At 40.1% G+C, this 21,569-nt stretch overlaps 1 protein-coding gene across 6 annotated transcripts in view; it reads left to right on the top strand.

Annotated features, from left to right (window-relative positions):
- The window catches only part of ptprk (protein tyrosine phosphatase receptor type K), a 656,369-nt gene that overhangs the window by 626,622 nt on the left and 8,178 nt on the right, over window positions 1-21,569 (top strand). For all 6 annotated transcript variants that reach the window (XM_059981530.1, XM_059981528.1, XM_059981529.1 and 3 more), the window contains 6 exons: window positions 445-599; window positions 2,231-2,366; window positions 4,622-4,771; window positions 6,099-6,272; window positions 6,947-7,078; window positions 8,593-8,718. In XM_059981530.1, coding sequence (XP_059837513.1) covers window positions 445-599; window positions 2,231-2,366; window positions 4,622-4,771; window positions 6,099-6,272; window positions 6,947-7,078; window positions 8,593-8,718 — 873 coding nt within the window. The remainder of the gene's footprint in view (window positions 1-444; window positions 600-2,230; window positions 2,367-4,621; window positions 4,772-6,098; window positions 6,273-6,946; window positions 7,079-8,592; window positions 8,719-21,569) is intronic.

Below are 21,569 nucleotides of genomic sequence, written 5' to 3'. Positions count from 1 at the left end.
TGATGTGAAGGAAGCAGCAGATTATAGGTCAGAATACTCATTGGAAACATAATGTACTTAAATCAGGTGAAAGGAACAGCCCCACCATCAACCATACAATAAAAATGTGGAAGGAACTGTGAGAATGGGATTGCAGAGTTGATCAGTGGGCTGAATGAATGTCTCTTGTGCCATAATAAATGTATGATTCAATGAACCAGATACAGTGGCATCTGGTGAAATTATGGACACCCTATAACATTAAGGATCGGCACTTGTTCCCCTTTAAAAGGTGGTATGTTTAAGTTCTTAATGTGCATCCCTGAGATGATCATGATTGCATTCCTAATTAGAGGCCAAGATTTAGCCTCATTTACTGAAATGTAGCTGTGAATACCTTTCACACATTTTGTATCATAATTCCGTAACAGAAAAGTTTTTAAATGTAAACCTGTTCCTTCTCAGAGAGGCTTTGATGAAATTCGTGAAGTGAAGCAGTTCCATTTCACTGGCTGGCCTGATCATGGCGTTCCTTATCATGCAACTGGTCTACTAGCGTTTATCCGCCGTGTGAAAATCTCAAATCCCCCAGGAGCGGGGCCAGTAGTTGTACATTGCAGGTTGGCTTCATTTTGTATAAATATTTCAATAATGCAAAATTGATTTTGTGTATCTCTGTGCCTAATGTCAATATAGCTGCATTTACAAATATATCCACATAGCAAGAAGTCAACTTACCAATGGCAGTTAGTTCACACAGAAATGATTCATCTCACCCCATCTTCTTACCGAATCACTCAGTCCTTCTCTCCAAAGCTCTGCTGATTGTTTCTGGACCATTGTTGCTTCATTGTCCTCAGTTCAACAATTTGTTACAATCTCTATTAAGACAAGGCATACAGCTTCATCTCTTCTCTCCTATCCTTCAACAGAGAGAAGCATTTTTCTGATCATTTTTCCTAACTTGCACAAAGTTATATGTATCCATTAACCTGCCCTATTTCACAGACCTACACTCAGTAGCCATCTGATTAAGTATCCACATACGTAGCAAAGTAGCCACTGAGTGTATGTTCATGGTCTTTTGCTGCTGTAGCCCATTCACTTCAAGGTTCGACATGAGTGTTCAGAGATGCTCCTCTGCACACCACTGTTGTAACGCGATGTAATTGGAGTTACTGCCACCTTTCTGTCAGCTGCAGGTTACAACAGGGTTCTGTTTCTGGGAATAGTTCACAAACTGGATACTTTGCCAGTCAAAAATTCAGCCGTTAGCCAAGTTGCCAGTTGGCACAGCAGCCAGCAGCTGCACCCCACAGTCTCCTAAACACTCAGTCATGTGTATGGGTTGTATGTAATCCCCAGCAGAACATGTATTTCCCTATAACCTTATTTCTCCCACATTCCATTAACGCCCACCGGTTCTCTCAGCAGCCACCTAAACCAGGGGTAATCTGCAGTGGCCAATCAACCTAACGGCTAATACGTCTTTGTGATATGGGAGGAAAAAGGAGCACACACGAACACAGACACTACCAAAAGATAAACGTGCAAACTCCACACAGGCAGCGCTGGAGGATAGCATTGAACCTGTGTCAAATCCTCCACATCTTTTAGCCAGAGAGTAGTGAATCTGTGGAATGCTCTGCCACAGACTGCGGTGGAGGCGAAGTCCATGGGTTTATTTAAGGCAGAAGTTGATAGTTTCCTGGTCAGTCAGTGCATCAGAGGATATGGCGAGAAGGCATATGGGGATATGGGGCTATGTGGGATCCGGGATCAGCCATGATGGAATGGGGGAGCAGACTGAATGACCTAATTCTTCTCCTATGTCTTATGGTCCTTGTGTTCCACAACTCTTTCCGGCAGTCGTTTGTGAATCTTTAATACTGGCTTGATCACTCTGCAGCCGGCTTCTTCAGCAGTCAAGGCTGCAAGCCATTCCATAACCTTGTTGTCTCTCTACTTCCCTTTCATTCTTATAAATCATTCTCCAAGCAAATCCAACTAGTGTCTTGTGTGAATCTGCCATGGTTGTCATTAGTATTCTGAGCAGTACTTTTGTAAGTCAAAGATGTTTTATAAGTTGCTCTCAAGACCTCACTGCATTGAAATTAAGTTACTAGTCTCAATCAGTTATCCCACTGAACATTTCTCATTGCAAATAGTATTGAGTTGTAAACTGAATTTTAATATCTAATGATGACAGTGTTTAACTACACATGAAACTCTCCATTCTGTTTGTTTTCAGTGCTGGGGCAGGAAGGACCGGCTGTTATATTGTTATAGATATCATGTTGGACATGGCAGAGCGAGAAGGAGTTGTTGATATCTATAACTGTGTTAAAGCATTACGATCGAGGCGCATTAATATGGTTCAGACAGAGGTAAGATTCAAATTGAAGTGCTCAAAAAACCTGGCATAATATGACATCAGTCGTGTGCTGAAGTTTAGACCAAGGATTCGTAACTTTTTTATGTCATGGATCTCTTTAGCCTACGCGCTCCTTCTCGGAATAATGTATTTAACTATACAAAATGAAATACATAGGATTACAAAGGAAACCAATTATATTAAAATACAGTTATCAAAATACTTAAAAGAACCAGTTGACCTATTATTATATGTACTTCTTTATTAACATATTAAATAACAAGACTATACATTTAAAATATAGGCAAGTTAAGATTAAACTTTATTTTGTAAATACTTATCCGTGTGAAGGGTGTTGTTGCTTGAATAAGAACCTTAAACTGTGGGGTGGTCTTTGACAAAGCAACACGCACGTCATGTTGGACATAACTATAGTGATGAGTGAGCTGTAAATGCTATTTTAAGGAATTTATAACAACTGTAATTCCTGGGTGTCACTGTCTCAGAGGACCTGTCTTGGACCCATCATATAAATATAATTGAGATGAAAACACAGCAGCTCCTCTACTTCCTCAGGAGTCTGCGGAGATTTGGCATGTCATCAAAAACCTTGGCAAACTTCTATAGACGTGTGTTGGAAAGTGTGCTGACTGGCTGCATTACGGCCTGGTATGGGAACACCAAGGCCCTTGAGTGGAAAATCCTACAAAAGGTAGTTGATTCGGCCCAGTGCATCATGGGCAAAACCCTCCTCACCACTGAGCACATCTGCTTGAAACGTTGCATAGGAAAGCAGAATCCATCAGCAAAGATCCTCAGCACCCTGGCCATGCTGCTTTCTCGCTGCTGCCATCAGGTAGAAGGTACATGAAGGTACAGGACTCGCACCACCAGGTTCATTAACCCACATTAACTAACCCACAACCATCGGGCTGTTGAACAAAAAGAGATAACTACACTCATTTAAGGACTCTTATGTCATGTTTATCATATATTTGCTATCTACATTTGCACAGTTTGTTTACAGTTTACAGATCCTGTATAGAGTTACTGTTCTATAGATGTACTCCCGCAGAAAAAACATCTCAGGGTTGTATGCAATGACATATAAGTACTCTCATAATAAATTTTACTTTGAACTGTAATCTGATATGAAAATACCTGTGATTTCTATTGGTGACAAAGTCACAGATACTGATAATGCTACAGTGATTTGTTGCCTGAAGGAAATGCTAAATTCCATTGAAAGGTTAGTGAAAATAAAGATGTAAGATTTTTTCCCATTGAAATTCGCAGATCCCCAAGGGTTCTCTGGAGCTCTGGTTTAGGCCATTATGCATAGTGCTGGAGGAACTCAGGTCAAGAACCTGCAATTGGATCTGGATCCATCCTGACAGAGAGTCTCAACCCAAAACGTTGACGGTTCCTAGTAGTTTTGGTTTATTATTGTCACAAGCATCAAGATGCTGTGAAAAGTTTGCCATGCATGCTATTTATACAGATCAAATCATACAGTGCATTGAGCTAGATTAAAGCAAAACAAGAACAATGCAGAATAAAATGCAAAAGCTGCTGAGAAATGCAGTGCGGGCAAACCCTAAAATACAAAATCATAACGAGTTCATTTGACGAGTTAACAGCCGTTCATCTTATCATTCAAGAGTGGGAGGGAAGCGGTCACTGAACCTGGTGGTGCATGCTTTCAGACTTATGTATCATCTGCCCGATGGGCGAGGGGAGAAGAGAGAGCAGGGTGGGTGAGCCTTTGATTATGCTGCCTGGCCAGATTTTGCTCCTATTTCTTAAGGTCTGCTTTACGAAGGCAATAAGAAGAATCGAGGGGAGGCCGGGTCCTGTGATGTGCTGATGTGCCTTTCTGCCCCCAGATGCTGCTTCACCGGTCGCGTTCTTCAAAAGCCAGCAGCTGCAGCCTCTTGTGACTCTGGAACCTTAGAGCTGTTTTATTACTTTTAAAGTTTCTCTTTGTACTTAATCAAGAAATTTGGAAAGCTCATTTATGCTGAATGGCAATATTCGTACAGTGCATTTGATTTTGATTTTGATTCTCTGTCATCAAGGGCAAAGCCTACTTGGTGTTAACAATTTGAGATCTGAGGCCTCTTCATCTCACTGTGGATTATCTGCTTAAGTTTTACATTCCTTTGAGCTCTATCCCACAGCGGATGCTGTCTTCTTAAATGCAATTAACTGACTTAATAGCCATGAAGTGAGAATCTGATACTGACTGGATTTGTTTTTGTTTTAAAGGAACAATATATATTCATTCATGATGCCATTCTGGAGGCTTGTCTGTGTGGGGACACATCAATACCAGTCTGTGAAATCAAGCAAGCCTATTACGAAATGATACGAGTTGATTCACAGAGTAACTCTTCCCAGCTTAAAGATGAATTTCAAGTAAGCAAGCCTCAGTTATAAGATGTGGACATGAATTCTTTTAGTTATTTTCATTATTCAATAGCAATTGCGCATTCACTTTGCTGATGTTCAGTGAAATAAACTGGATATTGGTAAATAAAGTATATGTAATGTGTGCAGTCATAAATCCAAAATATAGACTTTTAATCGGGGATTGTTAAGTTGGATTTGTAAATTTATGTTTTCATTCGTGATGTCTCTCTAGAGGGTTGTCGTCGTGGAACATTTCTAAATTTAGTGTAACATCTTCTACATAGATTTATTTCTTACATTATAAAATGTATATTTTCCGCAATATTCCTTTGTGCTATTTACTTACTTACGTAAACCACAGCATTGTTTGAAAGAAACAAAATGTTACAGAAAGAAGACATCTTAAACATGGCTCAGGACTTCCTTCCAGCTACAAGGACTGTCAAAAGGGTCAATAACTTACAGTCTATTGAACTGTGCTGCACCCCTGCTGCTGCTGTCTTCTAGGGAGTTAGCCCTGGAAAGTGCTTATTCAGTAATTGTAAACCTTCCTGGCATCAAATGCAATATTGTTCATTCAGTTGTTTTCAGATTTTCTATATTCAACAATTACATTTATTCCCAATGCAAGGCTAAAATAGTTGTGGGAATTTGGGTTTGTTTTTAATATCCTTTAAATGAAACAAAATGTAGTCACTTCTTTTGCTTCCAGCAAGCTTTCCTGCAGTAGCTTGGCATTAATATTTGCCAGAACTATATATTTGGTGTCAATATCTTTGATTTTCAATACCTAACTAGAAAATAAGATTCTAATATTTCAAGTGTAAATTAATAGTTTCAACTTGAGGAATTTCAGTCCCATGCCACCAGGTTCAGGAACCATTTTCACTCTTCAGCTATCAGGCTCCTGAAGCAGCGTGGATAACTTCACTCATCATAACACTGATCTGATCACTGAACACAACGTTTGAACTCACTTTCAAGGACTCTACAACTCATATTCTCAGTGTTATTTATCTATCTATTTATTGTATTTCTGCAGTTTGTCTTCTTTTGCTGGTTGGTTGCTTTTCAGTCGATGTGTGTAGTTTTTCGTTGCTTCTACTGTGTTTCTTTATTCTACTGTGAATGCCTGCAAGGAAATGAATGATATGTATGCACACTGATAATGAAATTTGAACTTTGAACATTGTAATAAACAGTTAACCCACAGAGCATTTATGTGTTTAATATGCACATAGAGAGGAATTGAAATGGTTATCTAAAGGTGTTGTTTAGGCAGTATATTGGAGTCACTTGGGCAACTAATGTGTTTTATTGTTTTCTTACATAGACCCTAAATTCTGTATCGTCACAACTACAACCCGAAGACTGTAGCATTGCCCTTCTTCCCAGGAATCATGAGAAGAATCGATACATGGACGCATTGCCACCAGACAGATGCCTGCCATTTTTAATCACCATAGATGGTGAAAGCAGTAACTACATCAATGCTGGTCTTATGGACGTATGTGGTTCATACATTTCACCTCCCAATTTCAAAACAAAACATCTATTTTAATCGTCAGTTTTATTAGATGCTTTGATAAGTATTATGCAACATTTCTAAAAAGATGAGAAACAAATTAGCCTCCTCCCACTTAAGATAGGCCATTAGAGGTAAGGGCAGATTTAGGCCATTTGGCCCCATCAAATCTGCTCTGCCCTTCACTGATTCATTTTCCCTCTCATCCCCATTCTCCTACCTTTTCCCTGTAAACTTTGATGTCCTTACTAATCAAGAACCTATCAGCCTGCGCTTTAAATTTACCCAGAAATTTGACCCTCATAGCCTTCACAGCGATGAATTCCACAGATCTGCCACCTGCTGGGTAAGGAACTTCCACCTCATCTCTGCTCTGAAGTGACTGCCTCAATCAGCGGGACTTCGGCTTCATCTGTAAAAATGAAAGGCAGAGAAATGAGTTAATGTAAGATTAAAGAGCCAATTGTAGCAAGCTGTACTTGCACGGCTTCCAGCTGTCAGCGCATTGAAAACACTTTAAGGAATAGGGCCAAAGTAATAGACTGAACCTGCAGTCAGTTTAAAATCAGCATATTTTAAGTTTACCAACTGTGTAGCAAACAGAACTAAGCTGAACGATTTTATCATCTAAGTTTTTGGTCTTTCTATCTTTACAGAGCTACAGACAACCAGCTGCCTTTATAGTGACACAGCATCCTTTGCCAAACACAGTCAAAGATTTCTGGAGGCTGGTCTATGATTATGGCTGCACTTCTGTTGTCATGTTGAACGAGTTGGACCTTGTTCAGGTAGCTACAGTCTTTTTGAAGATGATGACATTGTTAGTATGTTCACCCCTGCACGTTTCAGCTTTATCACCATTGAAGTGTTACTGGTGTATAATTTAGCTTTAGCCACCCAGACGAGTATAGACTGATTAATTTTCCTGATGAGTAAAACAAGTGATGCGGGGAGCTCATGTTAAGTATCTTAAATTAATAACATGCCCGATTGTTTTTGCTCTTGTTAGCATTTCTTGCCACCTAAAGTGGCTGGTCGATCATGAAAATGTAATTTCTAGGTGAATTTATGGCTCTACAAGTTATATAGATCCAACATATGCGCTTCTGAATGAGAAGAGTTTTTACTACAGTTTTAATGAAATATTATTTGAACGTGCTACCCAAAATCAATCCCTTCTGAACTGTTAAGGATCATAGAGGTACAGCACAGAAACAGACTCTTCGGCCTACTTAGTCCCTGCCTATTCCCATCAACCTGCATCGGGACCAGAACCCTCCATACTCCTACTGTCCATATACCTATCGAAACTTCGTTTAAACATTGAAATTGAGCTTTCTTGCACCACCTGTGCTGGCAGTTCGTTCCACACTCTCACAGCCCTCTGAGTGAAGAAGTTTCCCCTCGTGTTCCCCTTAAACTTTTCATCTTTACCCCTTAAGCCATTACCCTTGGTTGTAGTCCCATCAGTGGAAAAAGGGTGCTTGCATTTACCCTGTCTATACCCCTCAGAATTTTGTATAACAATATCAAATCCCCTCTCAATCTTTTACATTCTAAGGAATAAAGTCCTAACCTATTCAATCGTTCCTTATAATACAGGTCCTCCAGACCCAGAATAGTTGTTGAGTAAATACACAGTGTATTTGTGATACTAATTTTCTGCATTCTGATTTATGAGGAAATATGATTTTTATCAACTTATGCACTTCATTTACGTATTTGTTTCCAGAGGAGGTGTATTGTTAGAATTTATGCTCATAATGAAACTTCCATGCAATAAACGAGCATGCAAAATTATTAGGTTTGCATGAATCTGTTTGCCCACAAGTTTGAAGGTCGCTTGTTTGTGTTGCGTTACTACAATGGTCTGCTGTTGCTTTTGGAACATTTACTAACTCAGTTTATAATGTAGTTTTGATTTGCTGTTAAATTTGACCACCTGGCCCTACACAGAGTTTTATAACCAATAAATAATTTGGCATTGACACAAACAGTGTGCATCTCAACCCTGCTCCCCACGTTAGTGTTAATTTGGGTAAACCTGATCAAAGTTGTCGATTCTCATATTTGCACCGTGCTCTGTTCATCTTGAGATTATTTGTGAACAAAGTGGAACATGTTGAGAATTCCAGTGTTGTTTATCAACCCTCTTTGAGCATTTGGTTGTGAAACTTGAGAGCAGATAATTGAGTAGACAAGTGGTGAATGGCCATTAACTTCCACATGAGCTATATATTGATATGCTTCTTTGCCATACACACAAAATCTCATAGAGTATAAATATGTTTTGGTAACTTAGGGATGCCCACAGTATTGGCCAGAAGAAGGGACACTTCGATATGGGCCTATTCAAGTTGACTGCGTTTCTTGTTCAATGGATTGTGATCTAGTAAGTCGGCTCTTCAGGATTTGCAATCTTACAAGGGTAAGTGTTTTGCAGACCATGTTTTTTCTAAGAAACTTGACTAAAATTAAACTACTTTTATTGCTCTTTATTGGCCAAATAGTTTTCTTATTTTGAGCTTTTCATGTTTGCCACTCTTTTTCTTTCATTTCAATCAAGTTCAACAACAATAAAATCTTTTTTTTGCACTCATCAAATAATTATAAATCCATGAGGATTATTTGAAAGTAAATATTTGTCCATTTAATTATGATAATATATGAAACGTTTTTGGTAGACATGAGGTTCACGAGGGTGATACTGGGAATGAAATGGTTAACATATGAGGACGGTTGGCAGCTTTGTGCCTGCACTCATTGGAATTTAGAAGAATGCGTGGGAATCTTACGAGGTGTATAAGATGATGAGGGCCATTAATTATGTGGATTAATTTTGCCCAGGGCTGAAATGGCTAACATGAGGGGGCATAGTTTTAAGGTGCTTGGAACTAGGTATTGAGGGAATGTCAGGGGTAAGATTTTCACACAGAGAGTGTTGGGTGCATGGAACGCACTGCTGGCGGCTGCAGTAGTGGAAGTGGATACAATAGGGTCTCTTAGGTAGGTACATCGAGCTTAGAAAAATAGAAAATTCTAGGCAGTATGATCGGCACAACATTGTGGGCCAAAGGGCCTGTAATGTGCTATAGATTTCTCTGTTCTATGTTCTAACTCATTGAAACCTACCAAATGTTGAAAGATCTAGATAGGGTGCACGTGGAGAGGAAGTTTCCAGAACTAGAGGCACAGCCTCAAAGTTGAGCAGCGGCCTTTTCAAACACAGGGAAGGAGGAATTTTTTTTAGCCAGAGAGTAGTGACTCTGTGGAATACTCTGTCACAGACTGCGATGGAGGCCAAGGCCGTGGGTATATTTAAGGCGGACACTGATCATTTCCTGATCAGTCAGGGTATCAAAAGATACGGCAAGAAGACAGGTGTATGGGGTTGAGTGGGATCTGGGATCAGCCATGTTGGAATGGCAGAGCAGACTCGGTGGGCTGAATGGCCTTAATCTGCTCCTATGTCTTATGGTCTCATGTTACATTTTTGCATCACGGAAAGAACAAATTACATTTTTTTTAGATTTTTTGTTCCATAAGGCACCTGACATTTTACAGACAATGAAAAATTATAAAGATATGGTTAAAGATAGGATTAATTTCTGCCATTGGTATTTTTAAAACATATTTCAAATGCTTTTGATGCAAAGTTATTTGTCTTACCTTCCAATAGAAGCACTGTATTAAGTTTGTGCATTTAAAATTTTTGCAGTGAAATACATTTTTGTAAACATCTACCTTTGTGTCACTTAATTGATAACTTTAACCAGTGCACTGTTTAGAAAAACGAAATCAAAATCGTGATACAATGGATTCTAGGGGACATTGCCTTAAGGTTCAGGGGAGAAGATTTAGGACAGAGATGAGGAGAAACTGTTTTTCCCAGAGAGTGGTGAATCTGTGGAATTCTCTGCCCAGGGAAGCAGTTGAGGCTTCTTCACTAAATATATTTAAGAAACAGTTGGATAGGTTTTTACATAGTAAGGAAATTGAGGGTTATGGGGAAAAGGCAGGTAGATGGAGCTGGGTTTACGCCATGATCTTATTAAATGGCAGGACAGGCTCGATGGGCCAGATGGCCTACTCCTGCTCCTATTTCTTATGTTCTTATTCCGGTTAATTGGGACCAGTACATTTTAGACTAATTAAGTGGCTGCCCCAGTTAGCCAAAGTTTCTTGGAAATAGTTAAAAAGATACTTTAAAAAAGCTCAATTTAGCATTTAACTGAGTTACAACTTAAGTATTTAAATGAAATACAGAACAAATTAGAAGAATGCTACTATAGTGCTGTAAAACTGTGTATTAGTTCCTAATAGTTATTGACAGAGGAATTCATTCAGTGTACAGTACTGTGTATGGGGTGTCCAGGGAGGGGTATCAACATTGGTGAAGGGGCTAGTTGTGTCCATTTTGGGGCAGCTCACTCACCTTTGGTCCCCACCAGACATTCAGCGGCCATACCCTGGTGCTCTGCTTTGACTGGTGGATTAAACTGGGTGAGGGTAGCCAGTGAGCCTCATACCCCGGTAAGATAGGGACATGGCTGCTCTAGCATGTGACGTTAGCTCTGGTGGACTGGGTGGATGAGATCAACAGTGAGATCCAGCAGTCAAGAACGTGGCTCTGCAACACTTCGTGGAGAGTGAAAGGCATGATAGGCACAGGAGGACTTATGTTTATCCTCGGCGACCGAGGAAGACCCCAGTTTTTGACAACTACTTGTACCATTGGACCAGGTCAAGAGAGTGGAACTGTCCCAGTGCAATGGCTTTTCCACTTTAAAAACTCCTCCGCACAGATTTCACTGTCATCGTCGGATACACCGGACAACAAACACACCACCATATTCTTTTGATTGAATCTAAATGAACAAAATTAGCACAGACACCTAGTGCAGATAATAGACTGCCTTCATGCAATGCTTTTAACAATTGCATCCTCCACATCTTAATTTTCATTGTAACATTCAAGATGATTGTCAATACCTTCAAACTCTCGTTTCATTTTCAACCCCCGCCCCCAGCCGTTTCTGACATCTCTAAGCATGAATGCTTGAAAATACAGTGAGCAAAACAAATCTAAATTATCTTCCTGCTTATTTCTTGCCAGCTACCAGTGACAAAAAACACTGATTTTTGGAGCACAAACGTAACACAGCTGATGCTGTTTTAAAACTGTTTTAAGCATGGAGCAGTGGCTGATGGCCACACAAGTCCACATGTCTGACGCTAGTTAGAATCTGTTTGACCACAGTCGCCTGTCCCAATTAAGTGGCATAGTGTTCTAAATAAATCATGGGAATCTTGGCTATGTTCTCGATTAACCTTTGTTGTTCTACAGTAAGCAAGTAGGCAGCTGCCCCAGTTAACCAATGGATTAATTGATCGGAATCCACTGTTTAAGTAGTTCTACTAAAACATTAAATGTTACATTTATCTTGTTCAGAAGCAAATGTAACAACAACTTACAGTTTTATCATTATTAAATATTATAGTTGCAGCTGAACTTCGGTTTATTTTAAATATAACTTAAACTTGATATTCAAGTTGATTTGGGTATTTGAATTATAAAGTGATTTGTCTCCCGTGTTCTGCACCAAGGTAATATGTTGTTGATGTTGAACATGTGGTTTGCTCTGGATGCTTCCAATAGATTCTGGAATTACGACACATAACAATCATATGTTTCAGTATGTGGAGGGGGAAATTCAGAAGAGAGTTACAAAGTCCCTACTTTGGGCATAAGCACAGTGCTGCAGAGGAGGTTATAGTAGCCGGATGAGTCTGTGACTCTGCTGAAATACTAAATATCCATTTTTTTATATTCACTTCTGAAAGTCAAAAGAACAACAAATTTTTACCATCAGATTCAAATTTACTTTGTAGGCTGATGAGAGCAGAAATATGATGGGGACAGAATTTTAAGGTACAATTATAATCAGAAAAGGTTGTTGAATATTATTTAATTTCTATTACATAACTTCTGTTCAACCAATTCCTTTTGCTGTTACATCCATTTTATGTCACAGAAATACCTATTTAAATGGAGATCCCATGAAGCGTATGTATAATTTGTTACTGGAACACAACAGTGAAATGGAATATATTTGACATGTTTGAACAGCTGGAGTGTGATTGATATGCATCACAACTGCTCCTAATTGATCTAATGATCTCTTCCTTCCTTCCATACTTACTCCTCTGTCCTAGTCTCATGGCATTACCTCAGCACACCATGCTATGAGGGTACTTAGTACTATTTCATTCCTTATCTGGGGCATCTCTTCCTCTGATAGATCCCCCAGGAAACAGCTTCTTCGTTCTTCAGTCAATGCTCAATAATAGACCCTTCTCAGCACTATTCATAATGTTTGCTGATGCTCTGCACCTTCCAAACATGAGTTAGAGGGTTCCACTTATTTCTTTGCTGGACACCGATGGTGCTGGCAAACCTACACTTCACACTCCAGCTTGACTTTGCATGACATTGGGGGTGACTACACTCCTTGAACTGGGCAATATGTTTGTATAGCCTCAGTTTATATGATACTGAAGCTACACAAATGTAATGTGGTTGAGAAGGATAATAAATTAGCCAGGATGAAATGGCAGAGAAAACTCAGTGGGCCAAATCACCTAATTCTGCTCCTATTTCTTACGGTCTTACGATACTCATTCCGTGCCGTGAATTAATTAAATTAACCTACACTGAGGGCATACAATATATCCATTTAACTTTTTAATAAATTTTTCATGTCTAGCTATGGTATAGTTATTTCATTATTATCTCAATGAATCAAATTTACTGATTTCATTTAAGTCACTGGAATCAAACATTATGTGTGACTCAGTAGTTTGGATCAATTAAATTAATTTCGTAATTCGGTTCCCATCAAATGTGCTTTATTAATGTGGAATTCAGTGGTGAATACAATCCAATTAATTTATTCTCTCATCTGTAATTGGATGAGGGAAATCCAGTGAACCAGTTTCACAAGTCTGGATTTTGCCACTGTCATGATGGAAAAGCATGTCCTATTATCATCAATACAACAAAAGTAGCAGCAGCAGCATTCCTCTCTGTGCTTGGATTAACCCAGAAATACTGAGATTAGTTTAATTATCCAGGAACTCAGTTCTGTAGCCCTGTGGACCAGAATCAAGGGTAATTAATCAAATTGAGGAATCTTAAGGTACATAGAATGAGAATCGGTTTTATATCACTGTAATGTTGTGAAATAGATTGTTCTGCAAAGTGTTTTTTTTAAAAAGTTACTATACATTTCAATTCTCTGTGGAGAGAATATACTAATATATTGATGGAGGGATGAGGGGTGAACTCAATCATTCAAAATACTTTAAGGGATTGAGACAGTTGAAAAAGGGAATGATTTTTCCCCTGCCTGAATTACCTAGAACCAAGAATCACTCAAAATAAGTGGTTAGCCATTCAGGAACAAGGTGAGAGGCAACTTCTTCACTGGAAGATGGGGAATGATTGTGATTCCCCACTCTAAGTGACAACTTGATCACCGAGTGTGTTCAAGGCAGATACTGATACATCTGCAGATTCTAAGCAAATCTGGGGAAGTTTTTTGTTTGTTATCATGATCAAGACATCAGTAGTAAGGTCAGCAGTTATTGCTTCTGTTTAATTGCCCTTGAGAAGGTGACAGTCACCTTCTTGAACCATTGTAATCCATCAGGTGAACGTGGTTTCACAGTGCTCTTCAGTATGTACAAATTGACTATCAGAGTCCAATGCAAAATCTATACCAATCTCCAGAAAACTAAATTAGTTAATCCAAATTAACAATGGTGGTTAATAATATTTGCAATAATCAATGATAAAATATAGCGTATTCTGCAAACTAGCAGAGGAAGCTGGAGGTGCTGTGAGCATCACTTCAGAATTTACAAACTGGCCGCTTCCTTTGACAGGCCTACAGTTGTTATTTTGACAGAAGTTTCCCTGGCATTGTTTATTTAATTCTTTATTGAGATAATAAATTATAGGAATTATAATTAATTCCCATAATTAAATAATTATGAATTGTAGGAAAGTTGTCAACAAGATAGAGATAGAGGAGATTTACTAGAATGTTACCTGGGTTTCAGCACCTAAATTACAGAGAAAGGTTGAACAAGTTAGGTCTTTATTCTTTGGAGCGTAGAAGGTTGAGGGAGACTTGATAGAGGTATTTAAAATAATGAGGGGGATAGATAGAGTTGACGTGGATAGGCTTTTTCCATTGAGAGTAGAGGAGATTCAAACAAGAGGACATGAGTTGAGAGTTAGAGGCAAAAGTTTAGGGGTAACACGAGGGGGAACTCCTTTACTTAGAAAGTGGTAGCTGTGTGGGACAAGCTTCCGGTAGAAGTGGTAGAGGCAGGTTCGATATTGTCATTTAAAGTAAAATTGGATAGGTATATGGACAGGAAAGGAATGGAGGGTTATGGGCTGAGTGCGGGCCAGTGGGACTAGGTGAGAGTAAGCGTCGGCATGGACTAGAAGGGCCAAGATGGCCTGTTTCCGTGCTGTAATTGTTATATGGTTATATAAAGGGCCCTTCTGGGCCTTCAAGCCACACCACCCATTACTGGATTAAATCCCCCATTTAATCCTAGCCTAGTCATGAGAAAATTTACAACGACCAATTGACCTACTGAGTGGTATATCTCTGAACTGTGGGAGGAAACCACGCAGTCTTGAGAGAACATACAAAGTCCTTACGGGTAGTGGTGGGAATTGAACCTATGTCACCTGGCTTGTAAAGCATGTGCTGACCACTGCACTACTGTGCCATGCAGGTTTACAAAGAAAAATAAAATTGGGAGAATTTTTAATTTGTTGACATTATGAAATAATAATAAATTTAATGTTTTTATTGTATTATGTTTGTCATCCCTCATCCAATTTACAAATTGTTTGGAAAGAATAGGAAGAATGAAGAAGTTAACATGAGGGAGAAAGACGCATCAACAAAGCATACTGTTTTTAATCAAAATGAAATCACTGATCTGAAAAATCAGTGTAGCAGGAGCTTATCAGGATAAATTTCTTTCAAAATCACAACAGAATGTTAAGGTAAAATGCTGAGAAACCAGACAGGTCAGGTTTAAAATATTGCTTTTACTCCCTGGAAACTAGGATGAATAAGGTACCTTTGTATGAGAAGTGACAGTGTAGAAAGTGGCAGTCCCAGTGGAACAGCAAGACAAGAGAAAGAAGATGAGCCAATGATACACATGAGCTATGAGGGTGTATGACTCTTGACAGATATAATCGCTCTTTATTGATTGTGGAAGTACTGGACCACAAGCCTTCAATCACCAAATTTATACAAAAGCAAAATGCTGTGTTTGCTGGAAATCTTCAGTAGAAGCAGAAAATGCTCTAAATACCTATACAATTTACATTTCAGACTTTGTTGAGATGAAAATCACAAAACATAACAGTACTGTGCAAAATGTCTTTGGCACATATCTATGACTTCTGCACAGTACTGTAGTAATTTATGCATTGCACTGCACTGTGATAATAACTCTGATTCTGAAATGGGTAACACACACACACAAAATGCTGGAGGAGCTCAGCAGCCCAGGCAGCACCTATGGCAAAAAGTACAGTTGACGTTTTGGGCCAAAATATGAGATAGGTCTCTGTTGTGGAGTGAGAGTGGGTAGGGGAGGGGAATCACAGTTGGGAGATGGGAGGGAGCAGGAGGCACCAGAGAGACATTCTGTCATGATCAATAAATCAGTTGTTTGGAATCAAATGCCTTCCCAGGGCTGGGTGTGTCAGCACCTATGCCTACCTGCCTCCCCATCCCTGACACTCCTTCTCTGCCACTTGTCCCATACTCCTCCTGCAGTGTTCTACCCTTGCTATTTCCAACGTCTTTTGCTCCCACCGGATTTACAAACACTCTCCGCTCCACGTTGACAAATACAGTGCAGTGCAAAAGTTTTATTTATTTATATATATATGTATATAAAACCTTAGCACAGTACTACTACTGTATTTGAGAATTTATAGTTGTCATCAAAAGATTTCACACAAGGATGTTAAACTTTCAGTAAAGTAGCTGAAAATTATTACTGGTAATATGGGGCTGAGGGTGGGGATAGAATGAAGATTCATCAACTCTCAAACAGAGTGCACTTCAATTTATTGTCATTATTTTGCTTGGTGTTCCTAAGGGCCAAATGACAATACATCAAGAAAAAATAAAGATATCATTAGATCCTTTCAGTGGTGGGTGGCTTCAACATTTTTGGCAACTACAACATTCATTTCCATTTAATTCCAATAAGGGAGTGTTTGACGTTCGAAGAGGCAAACTCGGCTAATCTCAGGAAAGCTGAACAATTTACAGCATAAATCTTTGCCAGAACTAGAATGGATTACAAGCTTAGTAATCAGTGAAGTCTCCTCCAAATTGTGTGCAAATTTAAATGATTTACAAGATTTTGCTCTTCTGTGACATTCCTAGCTTAATTTGCCTTTTCCATGAATGAACATTGGCTAATGAATAACCAGTAGACAGATTTAACTGAAATGGTTTTTTCGTCACGACCAACCACGATCTTTGGACAGGGAATATATCTTGTAAATCAAATGTGGATAACTAATATTCCTTGAGGGCATATGTGAGGTTCTGTGACAGACATAGAATAGTACAGCACAGTACAGGCCCTTCCCCCTACAATGTTGTGCCGACCCTCAAACCCTGCCTCCCATATAACCCCCGCCCCACCTTAAATTCCTCCATATCCCTGTCTAGTAGTCTTTTAAACTTCGCTAGTGTATCTGCCTCCACCACTGACTCAGGCAGTGCATTCCACGCATCAACCACTCTCTGAGCGAAAAACCTTCCTGTAATATCCCCCTTGAACTTCCCACTCCTTACCTTAAAGCCATGTTCTCTTGTATTGAGCAGTGGTGCCCTAGCTCCCTTAATCTCTGATCGTAATCCATACTCTCTAAACCAGGCAGCACCCTGGTAAATCTCCTCTGTACCCTTTCCAATGCTTCCACATCCTTCCTATAGTGAGGCGACCAGAACTGGACACAGTACTCCAAGTGTGGCCTAACCAGAGTTTTATAGAGCTGCATCATTACCTCGCGACTCTTAAACTCTATCCCGCGACTTATGAAAGCTAGCACCCCATAAGCTTTCTTAACTACCCTATCTACCTTCAAGGATCTGTGGACATGTACCCCCAGATCCCTCTGCTCCTCCACACTACCAAGTATCCTGCCATTTACTTTGTACTCTGCCTTGGAGTTTGTCCTTCCAAAGTGTACCACCTCACACTTCTCCAGGTTGAATTCCATCAGCCACTTCTCAGCCCACTTCTGCATCAGTCTGCAAACTTGCCAACCCACCCTTCTCCCCCCACAACCAGGTCATTAATAAAAATCACGAAAAGTAGAGGTCCCAGAACCGATCCTTGTGGGACACCGCTAGTCACAACCCTCCAATCTGAATGTACTTCCTCTTCCACGACCCTCTGCTTTCTGCAGGCAAGCCAATTCTGAATCCACTTGGCCAAACTTCCATATAGTTTGATCTTGTCAATGCAGTCAACGATGAGAGAATCTGCAGACGCTGGATATCCAAGCAACACACACAAGATGCATTCAATGACAAGAGTAAGATCTTTTCATATCTGCCTAGTTCATTTCTCTGTTCTTATTCAATGATGGACGGGATTTTGCTGTCCTGATAAAATGAGCAAATTTCCTTCATTCTTATTTGTCTGGGAAAGAAATTACATCACATTAGAATGACTTCACCTGGTGGGTTCAAAATGATTATAGGCTTCCAGTCTTTGCTGTTTTTAACCTTTGTAGAATCAGAGGCGGGTTTAATATCATGAGCATATGTCATGAAGTTTGTTGATTTTGGGGCAGCAGTGCAGTAGTGTTCATAGGTTCAATGTCCATTCAGCAAAGCAGAGGGAAGAAACTGTGAGAGAACATGGAAAATCTACATGACATTACAGGCCCTTTGGCCCACACTGTTGTGCCGACCATTTAATCTACTTTAGAAGCTGTCTAGAATTACCCTATTGCATAGCTCTAAGAGTCTCATAGAATCATAGAACATTACAGCACAGAAACAGGCCTTTCGGCCTTTCTTGGCTGTGCCAAACCATTTTTCTGCCTCGACCCACTGACCTGCACCTGGACCGTATCCCTCCATACACCTCTCATCCATGTACCCATCCAAGTTTTTCTTAAATGTTAAAAGTGACCCCGCACTTACCACTTCATCTGGCAGCTCATTCCACACTCCCACCACTCTCTGTTTGAAGAAGCCCCCAGTAATGTTCCCTTTAAACTTTTCCCCCTTCACCCTTAACCCATGACCTCTGGTTTTTTTCTCCCCTAGCCTCAGTGGGAAAAGTCTGCTTGCATTCACTCTATCTATACCCATCATAATTTTATATACCTCCATCAAATCTCCCCTCATTCTTCTACGCTTCAGGGAATAAAGTCCTAACCTATTCAACTTTTCTCTGTAACTCAGTTTCTCAAGTGCCAGCAACATCCCTGTAAACCTTCTTTGCACTCTTACAACCTTATTATTAAAAGATGCTATTATATCCGCCTCTACCACCTTCACTGGCAGTGCATTCCACGCACCCACCACTCTCTGTGTGAAAAGCTTAACCTCTGACATCCCCCTTGTACCTACTTCCAAGCACCTTAAAGCTATGCCCCCTCATAGTAGCCATTTCAGCTCTGGAAAAAAGCCTTTGTCTATCCACACAATCAATGCCTCTCAGCATCTTATACACCTCTATGTTTCTGAATCATTGAGTGTGTGCCTTGAGGCTTTCTGTATCTCCTACCTGACGGTAGCAATGAGAACAAGGCATGACCTGGGTGATGGGAGTCCTTAATGATGGACACTGCCTTTTTGAGGCATTGCTCCTTGAAGATGTCCTGGATACCATGGAGGCCAGCGCCCCTGATGGAGCTGACTGAGTTTACAACCCCCTGCTGCTTATTTTGATCCTGTGCTGTAGCTATTCCACTCCACGTACCAGATGGTGATGTAGCCTGTTAGAATGCTCTCAACAGTACCATCTGTAGAAATTTGCAAATGTTTTTGGTGACCTACCAGATCTCAAACTCCCAATGAAAATTCACCTGCTGAATCAGTTGAATAGGTTGTACTGTACATGTACCACTTGATTAACTATAATCCTGCTGAACAATATTTTATGTTGACAGCCTTATCAGTGTGATAACTATTAGGTTAAATATTATTCACAATCAAAAAAGAAGAAACTTGCCATAGTCTGTCCCCTTTTGTACCTCATCTGTTATTTCTCAAAACATGGCCATTAAAATATTTTAGAAATGCAGGTAGTGTTGTATTGTAAAAAACAAGTTAATTTATGCCCTGTAGGTTTTCTTAAACCAGAAATGTGATAGTTAAAGGGTTATCTATTTTAGTTTAGTGACATGGATGTTGTGGAGGACATTGATGACAACACTGCTGTTCAGTGGGAGACCTATATGAAATCACTTGCTTCCAGCTGAGGGAGTTGATGGATTCCCACTCAGCTCAATATAATCAGACAATGTCAGACTGCCTTAGTACATCAAAGTAATGTCAGTCTCGATCTTTCTGATCAAATCCCTGGGTGAGAACTAAACTATCAACTCAAAGACAAGAATGCAAGCAATTGAACCAAGCAAGCAGCTGACATTGCAAATTAACTAATATGAGACAAAACCATATACCATTTGCCCTTGTTCATGGTGGTGTGACTGAACATACTGGAGTTGTGTTTCAGGGAAAACACCAGTGAGCAGGGAGGTAGCCTGGAGGATTAGAAAACAGATGTGAGGAGCTTTTGGGATTAAGATAAACCATAAATTGTGGGAGCAGAATTTGCCATTCAACCCATCAAGTCTGTTCTGCTATTCCATCATGGCTTAATTATTATCCCACTCAACCCATTTCCAGCTTTCTCCTTGTAACCTTTCATGCCCTTACTAATAAAGAACCTATCAATCTTCACTTTAAATACACCCAATAACTTACCACAGCCATATGTGGCAATGAATTCCACTGATTCAGGTCAAGTCAAGTCACTTTTTATTGTCATTTCGAACATAACTGCTGATACAGTACATAGTAAAAATGAGACAACGTTTTTCAGGACCATGGTGTTACATGACACAGTACAAACACTAGACTGAACTACGTAAAAAACAACACAGAAAAAAAAACTACACTAGACTACAGACCTACCCAAGACTGCATAAAGTGCACAAAACAGTGCAGGCATTACAATAAATAATAAACAAGACAATAGGGCAGTAAGGTGTCAGTCCAGGCTCTGGGTATTGAGGAGTATGATAGCTTGGGGGAAGAAACTGTTACATAGTCTGATCGTGAGATCCCGAATGCTTCGGTGCCATTTCCCAGACGACAGGAGGGAGAAGAGATTGTATGAGGGGTGCGTGGGGTCCTCCATAATGCTGTTTCCTTTGCGGATGCAGCATGTAGTGTAAATGTCTGTAATGGCAGGAACAGACACCCCGATGATCTTCTCAGCTGACCTCACTATCCGCTTCAGGGTCTTGCGATCCGAGACGGTGCAATTTCCGAACCAGGCAGTGATGCAGCTGTTCAGGATACTCTCAATACAACCCCTGTAGAATGTGATGAGGATGGGGGGTGGGAGATGGACTTATCTCAGCCTTCACAGAAAGTAGAGACGCTGCTGGGCTTTCTTTGCTAAGGAGCTGATTTTGAGGGACCAGGTGAGATTCTCCACCAGGTGAACACCAAGAAGTTTGGTGCTCGTAACGATCTCTGCCGAGGAGCCGTCGATGTTCAGTGGGGAGCAGTCGCTCTGTGCCCTCCTGAAGTCAACAACCATCTCCATCACCACCCGCTGGCTGAAGAAATTCCTCTTCATCTCCATACTAAAGGAATGTTCTTCTACTTTGAGGCTGTGACCCCTGGTCCTAGGCTTTCTCACTATGGAAACATCCTCTTCATGTCCATTCTATCTAGGCTTTTCAGTATTAGTAGATTTCAATGTGATTCCCCTCCTCACCTCCATTCTTCTAAACTCTTGTGAATACCGGCCCAGAGCCATCTGACACTCCTCATATGTTAACCCTTTTGTTCCTGGTATCATTCTCATGGACTACTTCTGGATCCTCTCCAATGCAACTGCATCCATTCTTAGAAATGGGGCCCAGAACTGCTCACAATACTCCAAATGTGATCTGAC

Source organism: Hypanus sabinus, chromosome 10 (genome assembly GCF_030144855.1).
Source record: "Hypanus sabinus isolate sHypSab1 chromosome 10, sHypSab1.hap1, whole genome shotgun sequence".
Classification (NCBI taxonomy): domain Eukaryota; kingdom Metazoa; phylum Chordata; class Chondrichthyes; order Myliobatiformes; family Dasyatidae; genus Hypanus; species Hypanus sabinus.
The sequence above is the reverse complement of the archived record's forward strand: the minus strand, read 5'-3'. Positions and strand labels throughout refer to the sequence as shown.